This window comes from Rana temporaria, chromosome 2 (genome assembly GCF_905171775.1).
Source record: "Rana temporaria chromosome 2, aRanTem1.1, whole genome shotgun sequence".
Lineage (NCBI taxonomy): Eukaryota > Metazoa > Chordata > Amphibia > Anura > Ranidae > Rana > Rana temporaria.
Window position 1 is genome coordinate 504,227,812 of NC_053490.1, and position 19,423 is coordinate 504,247,234.

Below are 19,423 nucleotides of genomic sequence, written 5' to 3' on the forward strand. Positions count from 1 at the left end.
CTATCCATTTATCTTCTAAGCTTGTTTTCTGTGAGGCTTTTGTGGATTCCGGAGCTGCGGGTATATTCTTGGACTACACTTTTGCAAGAAAGAACAACATCCCATTTGTTCCTAAGTCTAGACCCCTGAACATTACCACCCTGAATGGACAGCCCTTGGGAGATGGTATTGTGAAATTCGAGACTACAACAATCACCCTGCAGGTAGGCCTCCTCCACAAAGAGGAAGTTGTCTTGTCTCTTATTGATTCTCCGCTTCTGCCTATCATCCTTGGTTACCCATGGTTACAACTTCACAACCCCTCTTTTGATTGGGAAAATGGAGAACTAACCTCCTGGGGATCGTCCTGTCGCCTTCGCTGTTTGTCTTAACCCAAAAGACTTTCTGCTTGCATGTTGGCTCCTGTGACTATCCCACCTACCTTGCCTCGTGAATACCATGACTTTGCAGACGTATTTTGCAAACAAAAGGCAGAGGTGTTACCTCCACATCGTCCTTTTGACTGTACAATTAAATTGATTCCCGGAGCACCTCTTCCCAAAGGAAAGACCTACCCCCTGTCTCTGCCCGAACAAAACTCTATGGAGGAATACGTAAGAGACAACTTGGAAAGAGGTTTTATCCGACCCTCTTCTTCTCCAGTAGGAGCAGGTTTCTTCTTCGTTGAAAAGAAAGATGGGGGCCTTCGACCATGCATAGACTATCGGGGGTTAAATCAAATCACCGTAAAGGACTCCTACCCTTTGCCACTCATTCTTGAACTATTTGATCTACTTAAGGGGGCAGTTATATTCTCCAAGCTAGACCTACGAGGGGCTTATAACCTGATTCGAATTAATGAGGGGGACGAGTGGAAGACAGCATTCAACACTCGTAATGGACACTTTGAATATTTGGTCATGCCATTTGGCTTGTGTAACGCACCTGCTGTCTTTCAACGTTTCATGAATGAAATTTTTCATGATTTCAGCAACCATTTTGTGATCATCTACTTGGACGACATTTTAATCTTTTCCAAGACTCTTCCAGAGCACATCTCGCATGTGAAACAGGTATTACAACGGCTTAGAGAAAACCATCTTTATGCAAAAATCGAGAAATGCAGTTTCCATCAAAGCTGTATTCCTTTCCTTGGGTACATCATAAGTGCTGACGGTTTCCAAATGGACCCTCAAAAACTTTCCGCTGTCTTGCAATGGCCCCAACCGACCACTTTAAGAGGACTCCAAAGCTTTTTAGGATTTGCAAATTACTACAGACGCTTCATTAAGAGTTTTGCCTCCATTGCGGCACCCCTTACTGCCATGACTAAGAAGGGTACAAATTGCAAGGCGTGGTCTTCAGAAGCAAAATCAGCTTTCCAGCGATTAAAGGACATGTTCAGTAAAGCTCCAATTCTTCAGCATCCAAATCCTGACCTCCAGTACATTGTTGAGGTTGATGCCTCTGAGGTTGGAGCAGGTGCCGTACTCTCCCAGAGACAGCCAAAGTCTGGTAGAATCCATCCAGTAGCTTTTTTCTCTAGAAAGTTTTCTCCGGCAGAGATGAATTATGATGTTGGGAATCGAGAACTACTGGCCATCAAATTGGCATTGTCTGAATGGCGACATCTTCTGGAAGGGGCTTCCAAACCTTTTACTATCCTCACGGACCATAAAAACCTACTGTATCTTCAGACTGCTAGACGTCTGAACTCACGTCAGGCTCAATGGGCTCTGTTTTTCTCCCGTTTTAATTTTGTCCTTTCTTACGTTCCAGGGCATAGAAACAAAAAAGCCGATGCTCTTTCCAGACAGTTCGCTTCCTCTGAAGAAGATCAACCAGCCGAGCAGTATATAATCCCACCTCACAAAATTGTCGCACAGATCTCTACGGCCCTTTCCCAACAGCTACAAGAAACCCAGAATCGTGTTCCCCAGGGCTTGAAGATACCACCAGGTCGCCTGTACGTAGCCCCTAGTCTCAGAAAACCTATACTCCTCTGGGCACATGATGGCGTGTTATCCGGTCATCCTGGTGTCACCATCACTCTTAAGACCTTGCAGCGTCTTGTCTGGTGGCCTCGTATGAAAAAGGATGTTACTGACTATGTGGCTGCCTGCCCAACTTGTGCTGCTAATAAAGTACCCCGCACATTACCTGCTGGACTGTTACATCCACTTCCGGCACCTCGCCAGCCTTGGACCCATTTGACCATGGACTTCATTGTAGACTTACCCAAGTCCGAGGGCATGACTGCTATATGGGTCACAGTGGATCGCTTTTCCAAAATGTCTCATTTTGTGCCGATTCCGGGATTACCTACAGCGAAAGCACTGTCCACTCTTTTCCTTTCCCATATTGTAAGACATCATGGCATACCTACCAATGTCATCTCAGACCGCGGATCCCAGTTCGTTTCCCGATTCTGGAGAGCGTTCTGCAAGAAACTGGGAGTAACGCTCTCACTCTCTACCTCACATCACCCTCAAACTGATGGTCAAACCGAACGCATGAACCAGACCCTAGAAACCTACCTTCGACATTATGTCAATGCCTTACACTCCAACTGGTCTGAGTATTTGCCTTTAGCTGAGTTCGCCCTAAATTCCCGTTGGCACAGTGCTCTTCATACCACACCATTCTATGCAGCCCTAGGCTATCACCCTCAGACTTTTCCCCTACTTCAGCCTTCTTCTGGTGTACCAGCAGCAGATCAGCGGGTGAAAAATATTCTACTACATTGGAAGAAGATTCGTTTATTACTACGGAAGTCAGCAGGCAAGTACAGGCTTTTTTCCAACAGACGAAGACGCCATATACCTCCATATGTGGTGGGGGACAGAGTTTGGCTATCAACCAAGTATGTGAGACTGAAACAACCTTCTACCAAATTGGGCCCTCGATTCATTGGTCCTTACAGGATCATTGCTCGAGTTGGACCAGTTTCCTATCGCTTAAGATTACCTTCTTCTCTCCGGATACATCCCGTGTTCCACGTTTCACTCCTCAAAAAAGCTATTTTCAACCGCTACTCCAGATCACAACAGCTACCTCCTCCTGTTCTTGTTGATGGACAAAATGAGTTTGAAGTCTCCAAGATTCTTGATTCCAGAAGACAGGGCCGTGGCCTTCGGTATCTGGTTCATTGGAAGGGGTATCCTGTCACAGACCGCTCCTGGGTTCCAGCCAAAGATCTGCATGCCCCTTCTCTTATACGAGACTTCCATACCTCATTTCCCACTAAGCCCCGCTAGGCCCCCGGAGGGGTCCATTGGGGAGGGGGCCCTGTCATGACCCGGGTTGTATTCGAACCGGGATCTTCCTGGTCTCTTAAACCAAAGCCTTACCTGTTGTACTACAGAAGAGATCTAGACTTTGGGAATGTCCTTACTGTGTTCAACACTACATCATACTCTCTAGCTCCACCTGCTGCCAGCTGTGGACAATTCTCAATCTGGACAGCCTTTAAATAGGAAGTGAGGTCATCACTCAGTGCCCGTTTATTTGGATTTCTTCCCTGGGTGTTTTGACTTCAGTGATCTTCCTTGTATTGAACTCCTGCCTGATATCCCGACTATTCTACAGCCTGCTGATTTTGTACCTTGCCGCCAGATCGTGAATGACCTTAGCCTGCCTGACTCTTCTCCGGATTTTGATTGTGAACTATTTGCCTGACGACGCTTTGCCTGGATCTCAAGCACACTACTTCCACTTCGGACACTACCTTTTACAGGTACCTTACAGTGACGCTGTAACATGGTCCCGCCCCCCTAGACCGGCTTGTGTGATAGTAGATAGAATCAGCATTCAGCCTATCACATGAGCTGGTCTAGGGGGGCGGGCCCGTGTTACAGCGTCACCGCCAAACACAGACCCAGGCAGCCAGCCCCGTGAGGATACACAGACGGGAGCAGGAGAGAGAAGACGGGGAGCACTGCAGCACAGCCCCGCAGCTGAAACCGGCCGCAGGACAGGCAGCCTACCGAGAAATCTCCCGATATCCCGGTAGGCCAGTCTAGCCCTGGCGCCCCCTCACACACCCCCTTAAAGAAGAATTACCCCCCAAAAAAAGATTAGTTAAACCCACAAGGGTGTTTTTTTTCTAACCACTACTATTCCTTTATACTGGCTTTTGAAATTCACAAATGCAGAAATTTCGAATTTGAATGAAAGGTTTTGCACTGGGAAACTTTTTTTAAAGGATAAATAGTGCATTTTATTATACGATCAGACCAAAATGAGGGACAAATGAGGAGGAAAGAGGGACAGAGGGACTTTGTTCCAAATCAGGGACAGTCCCTCAAAATCAGGGACAGTTGGGAGCTATGTTATTACAGTTACAGTGTATATTGTCAGCACTGATCACTGTATCAGTGTCAGTTAGTCAGTCGCACTATCGTAGTCCAAAAATTAGTCGCTGATCACCGCCATTACTAGTATACACCATAGTCTGTAGATTCTATAACTTTCATGCAAACCAATCAATATACATTTATTGGGATTTTTTTTTTCACCAAAGAAATGTTTTAGAATACATTTTGCCCAAAATGTATGAAGAAATTAGATTTTTTTTAAAAAAAATGTTTTATTGGATATGTTTTTATAGCAAACAGAAAAAAAATTGTTTTGTTTTTCAAAATTTTCTGTCTTTTTATATCGCAAAAAAAAAACCAGTGGTGATCAAAGGAAAGCTCTATTTGTGTGATATAAATTTAGGGCTAGATTCAGGTAGAATAGCGTAACTTTGTGCGGGCGTAACGTATCCTATTTACGTTACGCCTCCGCAACTTTTACAGGCAAGTGCCGTATTCTCAAAAAAAGTTGCGGCGGCGTAGCGTAAATAGGCCGGCGTTAGCCCGCCTAATTCAAATTGTGTAGAGGTGGGCGTGTGTTATGTAAATCAGGCTTGACCCGACGTGATTGACGTTTTTCCCGAACGGCGCATGCGCCGTCCGTGGAATTTCCCAGTGTGCATTGCTCCAAAGTACGCCGCAAGGACGTCATTGGTTTCGACGTGAACGTAAATGACGTCCAGCCCCATTCACGGACAACTTACGCAAACGACGTAACTTTTTCAAATTTCGACGCGGGAACGACGGCCATACTTAACATTGTTACGCCGCACTTATGCCACCATATAGCAGGGGCAACTATACGCCGGGAAAAGCCTAACGTAAATGGCGTAACTTTACTGCGTCGGCCGGGCGCAGTAAATTCGCGTATCTAGCTAATTTGCATACTCTACGCGGAATTAGACGGAAGCGCCATCTAGCGGCCAGCGTAAATATGCAGTTACGATCCGACGGTGTAACACAGTTACGCCAGTCGAATCTACGGGAAATCTATGCGTAACTGATTCGAAGAATCAGGCGCATAGATACGACCGCGCAACGCAGAGATACGATGGCGTATCTGGAGATACGCCGTCGTATCTCTTCTGAGAATCTGGGCCTTAGTTTTGTGTAGAGCATTGCATGATCGCGTAATTACCAGTTAAAGTAACGCTGTGCTAAATGGCAAAAAAATGGCCTGGTCATGAAGGGGGTAAAAACTTTCCAGAGCTGAAGTGGTTAAATAAAAATAATGTGTATGTTTTTTTAGGTGACAATAAAGTGCATTGGATTGCTGCTGGAGTAATTATTTTCATTGTATTGCTGCTGCTTCTAATCATCCTGGATCAAACAGGATATATCGGCAAGAAAAAGACTTTCACCCCAAAGGTTTTGGTAAGAGCATCTCAATTACGTTCGAGACATTTTTACAAGTTATTTTTTTTATTTTTTTTTAAGAAACATGTAAGGACAGGAACATGGCGGCTCCCACGGCTGACTCGTCATGCACTATGATTTTTGGCTTCACTACTTAGTCATTGCCCTGGAATGCAAACATAGGCAGTGGTGTGTCCGGATGCCTGATATGTCACATTCTCTCCAGGTCAGGGACTCACTGAGCATGTACAGTACCTGAAAAATCAAGCCCGCAGTCTCATGCCGCGTACACACGATCGTTTTTTGGCATGAAAAAAAACAATGTTTTTCAGCATGTCCAAAAACAACGTTTTTCCAACTTCATTATTAACCACTTAAGCCCCGGACCAATATGCTGCTAAATGCCCAAAGGCGTTCTTACAATTCGGCACTGCGTCGCTTTAACAGACAATTGCGCGGTCGTGCGACATGGCTCCCAAACAAAATTGACGTCCTTTTTTCCCCACAAATAGAGCTTTCTTTTAGTGATATTTGATCACCTCTGTGGTTTTTATTTTTTGCGCTATAAACAAAAATAGAGCGCAATAATAATAATGCTATAATAAATATCCCCCAAAAACATATATAAAAACATTTTTTTTCCCTCAGTTTAGGCCGATACGTATTCCTCTACCTATTTTTGGTAAAAAAAATCGCAATAAGTGTTTATCGATTGGTTTGCACAAAATTTATAGCGTTTACAAAATAGGGGATAGTTTTTTTGCATTTTTATAAAAAAAAAATTTTTTACTACTATTGGCGGCGATCAGCGATTTTTTTCGTGACTGTGACATTATGGCGGACACTTCGGACAATTTTGACACATTTTTGGGACCATTGTCATTTTCACAGCAAAAAGTGCATTTAAATTGCATTGTTTATTGTGAAAATGACAGTTGCAGTTTGGGAGTTAACCACAGGGGGCACTGTAGGAGTTAGGGTTCACCTAGTGTGTGTTTACAACTGTAGGGGGGTGTGGCTGTAGGACTGACGTCATCGATCGAGTCTCCCTATAAAAGGGATCACTCGATCGATACGCCGCCACAGTGAAGCACGGGGAAGCCGTGTTTACACACGGCTCTCCCCGTTCTTCAGCTCCGGGGAGCGATCGCGATGGAGCGGCTATAAATGAATAGCCGCGATGGAGCCCCGGATCGCTCCCCGCGGGAATCCGCCCGCCGCACGCAGCGGGGGGGTCCCGACCCCCCACCCGCTAGAAGGCAAGGACGTATATATACGTCCTTCTGCCTGTCCGTGCCATTTTGCGGACGTAAATAGTCGTGCGGCGGGCGTTAAGTGGTTAAAAACGACGTTGCCCACACGTCATTGTTTTTGTAAAATGATGAACAAAGCGCGGTGATGTACAACACGTATGACGGCACTCTAAAGGGGAAGTTCCATTCGCCTTTGGGCTGCTTTAGCTGATTCCGTGTTAGTAAAAGACAATTTGCGCTTTTTTGTCTGTTACAGCGTGATGAATGTGCTTACTCCATTACGAATGGTAGTTTTACCTGAACGAGCGCTCCCGTCTCATAACTTGCTTCTGGGCATGCGCGGGTTTAAAACGTCGTTTTTGCCCACACACGATCATTTTTAACAACACGAAAAACTACATTTTAAAAAACGACGTGAAAAAATGCAGCATGTTCGAATTAATTTCAGAAGCCGAAAAACGATGTGAAGCCCACACACGATCATTTTAAATGACGTTTTTAAAAACGTTGTTTTTTTTTAATGTCGAAAAACGATCGTGTGTACGCGGCATCAGCTTCCAAATCCTCCCTATAAGCACATCATTGAGGATTTCGCTACTTTTACTTTCATGCTGTGTTGGAATTTCAAAACAATATTTCATTTTCAAATTTGCTTATTTTCTTGCTTTTGCCTGTCCGTATGATTTCAGACAGATGGTGAAAAAAATTACAGGAAGCAAAAAATAAATAAAAAATTACAGGAAGAAAAGCAATGACAGGAAAAATCACCTAGAGCACATACACTATATTACCAAAAGTATTGGGACACCTGCCTTTGCACACACATGAACTTTAATGGCATCTCAGTCTTAAAGGGGTTGTAAAGGTAAAATAGCTTCCTTTACCTTAGTGCAGTCCTCCTTCACTTACCTCATCCTTTCATTTTGCTTTTAAATGTCCTTATTTCTTCTGAGAAATCCTCACTTCCTGTTCTTCTGTCTGTAACTACACACAGTAATGCGAGGCTTTCTCCCTGGTGTGGAGAAAGCCTCTTGAGGGGGGAGGGGGCGAGCAGGAGTGTCAGGACACCCACTAACACACAGCTTCTTTCTCTATCTGCAAAGTAGAGAGTGTCCTGACTCTCCTGCTTGCCCCTCCCCTCTCAAGAGGCTTTCTCCACACCAGGGAGAAAGCCTTGTATTACTGTGTGGAGTTACAGACAGAAGAACAGGAAGTGAGGATTTCTCAGAAGAAATAAGGACATTTAAAAGCAAAATGGAAGGATGAGGTAAGTGAAGGAGGACTGCACTAAGGTAAAGGAAGCTATTTAGGTAATTTTTTTTTTTTACCTTTACAACCCCTTTAAGCCTCGTACACACGGCCCAGAAACTCGTCAGGAAAAAAAACTTTGTTTTTTCTGACGACATTCTTGGGAAGAATCTCTTGCCGGCAGAGTGTACAGACACTCCATTCAAATGAACCCGCCGTTCTTTTGAATGTAACGAACGCGGTGACGTCATCGACTAAGAATAAGGCCGTGTACAGACGACCAAACATGTACGATGAAACCGGTCCGCCGGACCGTTTTCACCGTACATGTCTGCCCGGGGATTTCTGTATGGTGGCTGTACTCACCATCATACAGAAATCCGCGCGTAAACAATACGTGGGGCGTGGCCGCGCCGTCGCCGCGACGATGACGCGGCGACGTGGGCGACCCTGTCAGTTCAATGCTTCCACGCATGCGTCAAAGTCATTCGACGCATGCGAGGGATGGCGGGCGCTCGGACATGTACGGTAGGTCTGTACAGACGACCGAACATGTCCGAGCGGACAGGATTCCAGCGGGCTGTTTTAAAACAAGTCCAGAAATATTTGCCCGCTGGAAAAAGGCCCGGCGGGCAAATGTATGCTGGAATCCTGCCCGCTCGGGCCTACACACGACCGAACATGTCTGCTGAAACTGGTCCGCGGACCAGTTTCAGCAGACATGTTCGGCCGTGTTTACGGGGCCTAAGTCATCGCTCGTCACATTCGGTGACGTCGCCGCCATCTTGCTACACCCTACCTATGTCTAGGAAGCTACCGCGCATGCGTTGAATTCATTTCGAGCATGCACGGGTTTCCACGGCGACAGGGAAGTATACACACTCTCGGGTTTCTCGGCAGGAAAACACTGCCGAGAATCACAACGAGAAAATAGAGAGCAGGTTCTCTATTTTTTTGTCAAGATTTTGGGCAGTTTTCTTGACGGAAAGCCTCGTCCACACGCTCGGTATACTCGGAAAGCTCTGCCAGCAGTTTTCTTGCTGGTTCTTGCCGAGTAAACTGTGCGTGAGTACGAGGCTTAGGTCTGTAGGGTTCAATATTGATTGGCCCACCCTTTGCAGCTATAACAGCTTCAACTCTTCTGGGAAGGCTGCATACCTCCCAACATTTTGAGATGGGAATGAGGGACACCTACTAACGAACATATATAGGCATAGGACACTCCCCTTGCCACGGCCCTTTAAAGAAGAACTAACCAAAAAAAAAGGTAATTAAATCCACAAGGGCTTTTTTTTTACCACTACTATTCCTTTATATTGGCTTTTAAAATGTACAAACGCAGCAATTTAGAAATTAGATGAAAGGTTTAGCACTGGGAAACACTTTTTGAAAGATAAAAAGTGCATTTTATATACATCTATATGAATCAGACCAAAATTAGGGACCAATGAGGGGGGAAGAGGGACAGAGGGACATTTCTCCAAATCAGGGACAGTCCCTCAAAATCAGGGACAGTTGGGAGCTATGAGGCTGCCCACAAGGTTTAGGAGTGTCTATGGGAATGTTTGACCATTCTTCCAGAAGCGCATTTGTGAGGTCAGGCACTGATGTTGGACAAATTCATCCCAAAGATGTTCTGTCGGGTTGAGGTCAGGACAGTCAAGTTTCTCCACCCCAAACTCACTCATCCGTGTCTTTATGGACCTTGCTTTGTGCACTGGTCCAAATCACTTGGTGGAGGGGGGATTATGGCGTGGGGTTGTCTTTCAGAGGTTGGTCTTGACCCCTTAGTTCCAGTGAAGGGAACTCTTAAGGCGTCAGCACACCAAGACATTTTGGACAATTTTGTTCTCTTAACTTTGTGGGACAATATGTATTTATCAGCCCCTTCCCTTTCTGAATGAACATGGTGAGTGATCGGTAGTGTGTGTTTGAGCTTTGGGGTGCACACCCTAATGCAATAGGCTGCGCACACCTATGAGCAACGCTGTATCCTGGCCTAGGCCAACAAGGCCCAGGCCTAGGGCAGCACTTTGTAGGGGGGGCAGCACGGAAAGTGTCCCCGCTGGCTTGTGCTACACTGTTGGTGTAATGCAAGCTGTTTCTAATTTTGACTGTCCTATCATCCTGGACAACATACCTTCCTCACTGTGCTATATGTTTTCTGCTGTACCATTGGCATGTTATATCTTCTCAGTCCTCTCCATAAAAGTATCAGAAATTTGTGCTTGAAGTAGAACTATGGGCAACACTTTTTTTTTTTTTCATTTTGGATAGAGTAAGGGAGGGTTATAGCCGCTGTCAATTTTTTCTTTTTCTTTTTACCATCCCTGTCCCATTGCAGAGATTTCCCATCACTCTCTGCCCCATAGCTAAAAAGGAAGTGATAGGAAATCTATGCAAATTAAGGGAATCCATTCCCCCCCCCCCCCACCCAGGCATTGAGAACTAGTGTCCCCACTCGAAAATGTCAGGGTGGGTCTTAAATAGAAAGGGGCGTGGCCTTGACAGGAAGGGGGTGGTTCATATTTAAATTAGGGGGTGCACAAGTTTAGTCAGGCCTACGGCAGCACAAAACCTAAATACACCACTGCCTATGAGTATGCCCTTGCTATTTGTGGATAAGCTGTGGTCTCTTTGCAGAGGTCCAACCCCGCCCTATGAAGCTTTCTTCTTCTCTCTTTATCTCTGCATTTTTCTTTCTTTTAGCTTCTGCCATCATCTGCTTTACCATGTTTGTCCTGTAGCTGGCACTTTCTACTGTACTTCCATAAGCCACCAGCAGAGGTCGCTGCCATTCAGACTTGTGTAGAGATTCCCCTGCCTCCTGCCTACCAGAACCTATTTACACTTAGCAGCACTTACCAGCATTTTCAGATTTCTTCAGCCTTGTGCCTGACAGCTGTATGTAAATTCTGATTTTACCTCCAACTCTGGACTCTGCCCATCCCTGTTTTTTTCAGATCCCGATATTATTTCTAGTGCCCACGTTCCTTTATGGAAGTGGTAATGTGAACAATTCCTTTAATTGTATTTTAAATTGTATTTTAGTATAGCTCCCTCTGGAAGTTCGGTGTACATCCTTTTATTTGCTGCAGTTGTGTTTAACCACTTCAGCCCCAGAAGATTTGGCTGCCCAATGACCGGGCCATTTTTTACGATACGGAACTGCGTCGCTTTAACTGACAATTGCGCGGTCGTGCGACGCTGTACCAAAACAAAATTGACGTCATTTTTTTTCTCACAAATAGAGCTTTCTTTTGGTGGTATTTGAGCACCTCTGCGTTTTTTATCTTTTGCGATTTAAACAAAAGAAGAGCGACAATTGTGAAAAAAACACACGTAGGGGCAGATCCACAGAGATCTGCACCGGCGCAGCGTATGGGAGATACGCTACGCCTCTGTAACTTACTTTTTTAAACTTCGAATCCACAAAGAATTCGCACCGTAAGTTACGGCGGCGTAGTCTATCTCTCGCGGCGTAAGGGCGCCTAATTCAAATCGGCGAGTAGGGGGCGTGTTTCATTTAAATGAAGCGCATCCCCGCGCCGAATGAACTGTGCATGCGCCGTCCCTAAATTTCCCGCCGTGCATTGCGCTAAATGACGTCATATTTCTTAACATAGACGTGAATTACGTCCATCCCGATTCACGGACGACTTACACAAAAAAAATTAAAAATTCTAAATAAACGCGGGAACGACGGCCATACTTGACATGGCAGGTCTAACTATACGCAACGAAATACCAGCTTTAACTATATGCCGGAAAAAGCTGACTAGAGACGACGTAAGAGAATGCGATGGCCGCGCGTACGTTCGTGGATCGTCGGAAATAGCTAATTTGCATACTCGACGCGGAAAACGACGAGAACTCCACCCAGCGGACGCCGAAGTATTGCATCTAAGATCCGAAGGCGTACGAAGCCGTACGCCTGTCGGATCTAACCCAGATGCCATCGTATCTTGGTTTGAGGATTCAAACCAAAGATACGATGCGGGAAATTTGAAAGTACGCCGGCGTATCAGTAGATACGCCGGCGTACTCGCTCTGAGGATCTGCCCCACTATCTTTTACATTTTGCTATAATTAATACCCCACATTTAAAAAAAAAAAATTCTCAGTTTAGGCCGATATGTATTCCTCTACATATTTTTGGTAACAAAAAAATATATTGATTGGTTTGCGCAAAAGTTATAGCGTCTACAAAATAGGGGATAGATTTATAGCATTTTTATTATTTATTTTTTTATTAGTAATGGCGACGATCTGCATTTTTCTTATTGGGACTGCGACATTATGGCGGACTCATTGGAAACTTTTATTATGGGACCATTGTCATTTATACAGCAATCAGTGCTATAAAAATGCACTGATTATTGTATAAATTAGACATGTGCACAACAAAAATGTTCGTATTTTTTTTTCTTCCATTTCGTCTCGTTCCGTAGATTCGTAAAGATTCGTAATTTCGTAAGACGCAAGTTTTCCTATTCGCACCCGTTCGTATTTCGTTAGACGCAAGTTTTCCTATTCGGACCCGTTCGTATTTTCGTAACAGTTTTATTTTCGTTTATACTGAATGATTCGTAATTCTGTCTAATTTAATTTCGTTGATTCGATATTCGTAATTTTGTTAGATAATAATTTTCGTTTAATGGATTCGTAATTTTGTACTTTCGTAAATACATAGCAACACGCGGCGAATCCATATTAAGATATACTTTCTCTTATGCCCCGTACACACGGTCGGACTTTTTGCCAACAAACGTCAAAATGAGCGCTTTCCAAAAAATCCCACCGTGTGTACGCTCTATCGGACAAACTTTTCCAGTTTCAAAAGTCCGGCCAACTCCCTTCAGATAAAAAATCCACGGAAACGTTTGTTTGAAGTCCGATCATGTGTATGAGGCTTTACACTGTACAATGTGATTCAGCACATAAGAGATAAGCTGATTGGCTAAGATATTAAGTAATCACTCACTAACTACACTGCCCAGTGCCCATTCGATAGAACGATATGAGTACACAAATGTACAAACAGACAAAGAAACAGGTTTACAAAACACACAAATGGAAAATACAAACATACGAATGAAAATACGAACAGACAAAGGATTTAAAATACGGAATGCAAATCGTTCGTTATAGATGTCATTTTCGTTCTTTTGCTTTTTCGGTGTTTCGTATTTTAGTAAGATTGTCCAATCATACATTCGTATTTTCGCTTGTTCGTTATTTTGCTTATTCGTAATTCTGTAATTTTTTCGTATTTTGGTTCTTTCAGCTTTTCGGATGTTCGAATTGACCAGAATGTACGAATACTAACATATTCGTCCGAAAATCCATTCGTTACGAACGGGAACGCACATGTCTAGTATAAATGACACTGGCAGGAAGGGGTTAAACACTAGGGTGCGATCAAGGGGTTAAGTGTGTCCTAGGGAGTGATTCTAACTGTAGGGGGGATGGGCTATCAGTGACATGACAGTGATCACTGCTCCCGATCACAGAGAGCAGTAGATCTCTGACATGTCACTAGGTAGAACAGGGAAATGCCTTGTTTACATAGGCATCCCCGTTCTGCCTCTCCTCACCGCAATCGCAGGCCACCGGCGAACACATTTAACTCTTTGATCGCCCCCTAGTGTTAACCCTTTCCCTGCCAATTACATTTACACAGTAATTAGCACAATTGTATGGCACTGATCTCTGTATAAATGACAATGGTCCCAAAAAAGTGTCAAAAGTGTCCGACCTGTTTACTGCAATGTCGTAGTCCCACTAAAAATCGCTAATCATCACCAGTACTAGTAAAAAAAAAAATAACAATAATAATAAAAATGCCATAAATCCATTCACTTTTTAAAAGCAGCACATAACACACATATAGCCAGATTCAGGTAGCTTTACGCCGGCGTATCAGTATATACGCCGTCGTAACTCTGAATCCATGCTGTCCTAAATTTAAGCGTATTCTGGAAACCAGATACGCTTAAATTAGGCTAAGATACGAGCGGCGTAAGTCTCCTACGCCGTTGTATCTTAGGGTGCAATATTTACGCTGGCCGCTAGGTGGCGCTTCCGTTGAGTTTGCCGTAGAATATGCAAATGACTAGATATGCTGATTCACGAACGTATGTGTGCCCGTCGCAATTAGTTACGTCGTTTACGTTAGAGATACGCCGGCGTAATGATAACGTTTCTCCCTAGGTGGCGCATTCCATGCAAGGTATGGACGTCGGAACAGGCCTATCTTTTTACGTTGTTTGCGTAAGTCGTACGCGAATAGGGCTGTGCGTAAATTATGTTCACGTCACAGGCATTGAGCCGACGTATCTTTGGGCGTAAATACGACGTGATACTGAGCATGCGCGCATGCGCCGTTCGTTCGGCCATGCATCTACATGGGGTCAAGCCTCATTTAAATACAACACGCCCCCTACAGCCTACTTTGAATTACGCGCGCTTACGCCGGCCCATTTACGCTACGCCGCCGTAACTTAGGAGGCAAGTGCTTTGTGAATACAGCACTTGCCTCCCTAAGTTGCGGCGGCGTAGCGTAAATACGGTACGCTACGCCCGCTCAACGTAGATCGCCCGTACCTGAATCTAGGCCATAGTAAACATAGTTAGGCACATTTAACCCTTTGATTCCCCCGAGATGTTAACCCCTTCCCACCAGTGTCATTAGTACAATGACAGTTTATATTATTAGCATTGATCACTGTATTCGTGTCACTATTGATGTCAGTTAGTCACTACTCACTTAGTGTACCCCCCAGTCAGTGTCAGATTGCCCGCCATACTATCACATTTCCACTATAAGTCGCTGATCACCGCCCCCACTGGTATATACAAAAAAAATGTGGAAATTCCAGTATCTACATCATATGCTATAACTTTCACGCAAACCAAATAATACACACTTATTGGGATTTTTATTTTTATTTTTTTTTACCAAAGACATATAGCAGAATACATTTTTCCCAAAATTCACGAAGAAATTCGATTTTTTACATTTTGGTGGGTTTTATTTCAAAATGTTCCATCCTTTTACGTTTATATTGCAAAAAATAAAAACCCAGTGGTGATCAAATACCACCAAAAGAAAGCTATTTGTGTGATAAAAATTTAATTTGCGTACTGTGTTGCATGACTGCGCAATTGCCAGTTAAAGTGGTTGTAAACCCTTACAGACCACTTTTACCTACAGGTAAGCCTAGATTAGGGCTTACCTTTAGGTACAAGAAATATCTCCTAAACCTACACAGTTTAGGAAATATTTGCAAAAGACATGCACCGATGTGCAAACGGTGCGCAGGCTTCTAACGGCAAACATGCCGTTAGTGACGGCACCCGCACGTATGCGTACTCCGGGAGACATGGCGGCGACGGAGGAAGCGAACGAGGTCGGCTGCGGGAGCTTCGATCTCAGGTCAGTACTTCAAAATGAGCTAGTATGCTATGCATTCTAGCTCATTATGCCTTTGTCTTGCAGGGTGTATTTTTTTAAATTTTTTGTTGGCTTTACTTCCTCTTTAACCACTTCCATACCGGGCATTTTCACCCCCTTCCTGTCCAGACAATTTTTTAGTTTTCAACGCTGTCGCACTTTGAATGACAATTGCGCGGTCATGCAACACTGTACCCAAATGAAATCTTTATGATTTTTTTCCCCACAAACAGAGCTTTCGTTTGGTGGTATTTGTTTACCTCTGCAGTGTTTATTTTTTGCGCTATAAACAAAAGAAGTGCGACAATTTTGAAAAAAACACAATATTTTTTATTTTTTGATTTAATAAATATCACAATTAAAAAAAAAAAAACTTCCTCAGTTTAGGCCCGATACTTATTCTTCTACATATTTTGGTAAAAAAAAAAATCGCAATAAGCGTTGATTGATTGGTTTACGCAAAAGTTCTAGGGGCAGATCCACTAACATCTGCGCCGGGCGCAGTGTATCTAAGATACGCTACGCCGCTGTAACTTATCTTTTTTAATTTGAAGCCACAACGAATCCGCGCTATAAGTTACGGCGGCGTAGTGTATCTCTCGCTGCGTAAGGGCGCGGAATTCAAATGGATCTAATGGGGGCGTGTTTTATGCTAATACGCCGTGACCCGACATAAACTACGTTTTTTTGGAACTGCGCATGCGCCGTCCCTGGGGGTATCCCAGTGCGCATGCTCGAAATTAAACCGGAACCCGCCAATGCTTACGACGGTGACGCCATTCTACGCAAATTCCTATTCGCGAACGACTTACGCAAACGACGTAAAAAATTCTAAATTGTACGCAGGAAGGACGGTCATACTTAACATTGAGTACGCCTCAGTATAGCAGCTTTATCTATACGCCGGAAAAGGCCGAACGCAAACGACGTAAAAAAATGCGCCGGCCGGACGTACGTTCGTGGATCACCGTAAATAGCTCATTTGCATACTCGATGTGGATTTCGACGGGAACGCCACCTAGCGGCCACGGAAAATTGCAGCTTAGATCCGACGGCGTACGAAGACGTACGCCTGTCGGATCTAGCCGAGATGCCGTCGTATCTTGTTTTCAGGATTCAAAACAAAGATACGACGTGGGAATTTTGAAATTACGCCGGCGTAATTTCTTTGTGGATCTGCCCCATAGTGTCTACAAAATAGGGGATAGTTTTATGGCATTATTATTTTTTATTTTTCTACTAGTAATGGCAGCGATCTGCGATTTTTATTTTGACCGTGAAATCGTGATGGACAAATTGGTCACTTTTGACACGTTTCTGGCACCATTCACATTTATACAGCGATTAGTGCTATAAAACTGCACTGATTACTGTGTAAATGTGACTGGCAGGGAAGGAGTTAACACTAGGGGGCGCTGAAGGGGTTAATAGGGGCCCACAGGCGATTAAGTTCGCATGTGTTGCGCTATATAAGTTTTCATTCATTCATTCAATATGTTCCCTAAAGTGTTTTCTAACTGTAGGGGGGAGGGGACTCACAAGAGGAGGAGACCGATGTGTGTTCCTCTGTACACAATAGTCTCCTCACCTCTGAGGCCGAGAACTCACGAGCAGACATGTCCGATGAAACCGGTCCGCGGACCGTTTTCATCGGACATGTCTGCCCGGGGACTTCTGTTCGATGGCTGTACACACCATCGAACAGAGGTCCGCGCGTAAACAATACGCGGGGCGTGTCCGCGGTGTCGCCGCATCGATGACGCGGTGTCGCCGCGACAATGACGCGGCGACGTGGGCGGCCTGCCTTTAAAATGCTTCCACGCATGCGTCTAAGTCATTCGACGCATGCGAGGAATGGCGGGCGGCAGGACATGTACGGTAGGTCTGTACAGACGACCGTACATGTCGGGGGGACAGGTTTCCAGCGGACTGTTTTAAAGCAAGTCCAGGAAACAGTTGTCCGCTGGAAACCTGTCCGATCCGCCCGAAAATGAAATGGTCCGCTCGGGCCTACACACGGCCAAACATGTCTGCTGAAACTGGTCTGCGGACCAGTTTCAGCAGACATGTTTGGTCGTGAGTACGGGGCCTGACAGGACATGGATCTGCCGTGATTGCGGGCAATCGCAGGTGCCCGGTGGACACGCCCCCTAGCCGCCAGGAGGGAGGGAGGGTTCCCGCCGACGTCATTTTACAATGACTCGGTAGGGAAAGGGTTAAAGTAGCGCAGTGCCAAATAGCCAAAAATGCCCTGGTCGTGAAGGGGGTAAAATCTTCCAGAGGTCAAGTGGTTAAACTAAGGGTTACCAAAGGGTTAAATAGGAGCATGTGTTTTTTTTTTTATTATTTACACACTCAATGATGCACATTGTTCATAACTGGTTAAGAATGATTAAAGAAACTGACCAAAATTTGAATTTCTCTTAAAGGCATCTCTTCCAGACTCAAGGAACCTTTTTCATAGACCTGAGCAGTTCTCTCCTCTGTGCCTCTCGATATATACGGAGGCTCTACAAAGCCTTGAGAATGAGCACATCTATGAGAATCCTGCAAGCATAACGGGCAGTGCTCCATACCTTGCAAATAATCTGAACACCGAGAATGAGGACCAACAAGAAGTCCTAAGTCAAGACAACAGTTTGTCCAGCGATGGAGCCCCAACCAGAGAACCTTCAGGAGGTGACCCCCAGGACCTTACAGAAATGAAGCTATTAGAAGGCTCAGGGGTTCAGGTCATGATGTCCATGGGGGACCCTGCAGTCATCCCATTGAGCAGCATGGAAGCCTCATCTGAAGATGCCTTTGGTAGCTCCAGGAACCTCCTTTCAAACTTAGCAAATGGTTTTGATGACTCTTTGAACCTCTTACTTATACAGAACCACTTAAGCATTGATTTCAATTCTGTATCTCTCGGAGACTCTGCTGATCTATGGACAGGTGTCCCAATGGTTGCCTCTCCAAAGAACGTCTCCAATGTATTGGCCAGCTATCCCAATGGAGATGTAGGAAACATAAGCCAGTTCACACTGCTCTGTAGTGTACGTGATACAGACACCCCATCTATGGACGATCTTCACTGTGAAAACGAAGACGATGAGGAGATAGGCAATGACTTGAACTGTGCCTCTGATTACATTACGAGATGAACTTTATATGGTGTCACTTATGTGATGGATGTTCCATTCTTACCTGCAGCTTTAAACCGAGGCAGCTCTAGGTCTCAGGACTTCTTAAAATTGACATTGTTCTGGTATTGCTACAGACTGTCGGTCCGCCACCTTATGTTGTGTTCTTCAACATGTAATTTGGCCTCTGTTCAGTTGTGAGCTATTCACTAAAAGCGGGGCCGCCATCAGGGGGGTACAGGCAGTACACCTGTAAGGGCCCCCGATGGCAACCCCCTTCTTTTTATGTAATGGGCCCGGAGGTCTTCAGGGCCCTGGATGGCAACCCCCTTTTTTTTATGTAATGGGCCCGGAGGTCTTCAGGGCCCCGGATGGCAACCCCCCTTTTTTTATAATTTTTTTATAAAAATATAAATTTTTATATATATATATATATATATATATATATATATATATATATATATATATAAAAAAAATTTTTAAAGGGCCCAGAGGTCCCCAGGGGTCGGAGACCACCCCCTTTTTTATTTTATTTTTATTTTTTGTTTTTTAGGTTCAATAAAGTTTTATTGTATTTTTTAGACAAGTATAAACAGAAAGTCAACAGAATCTGATCGAGCGCCCGACAAAGGGCGACCCGATCCATAAAAT

At 44.6% G+C, this 19,423-nt stretch overlaps 1 protein-coding gene across 1 annotated transcript in view; it reads left to right on the plus strand.

The window, feature by feature from the left end:
* Positions 1–19,150, plus strand: part of LOC120927901 (interferon alpha/beta receptor 2-like) — a 62,197-nt gene extending 43,047 nt beyond the window's left edge. Inside the window, exons 6-7 of the mRNA XM_040338891.1 lie at positions 5,584–5,708; positions 18,077–19,150. Coding sequence (XP_040194825.1) covers positions 5,584–5,708; positions 18,077–18,793 — 842 coding nt within the window. The 3' untranslated portion in view covers positions 18,794–19,150. The remainder of the gene's footprint in view (positions 1–5,583; positions 5,709–18,076) is intronic.
* The last annotated feature ends 273 nt before the right edge of the window (positions 19,151–19,423 follow it).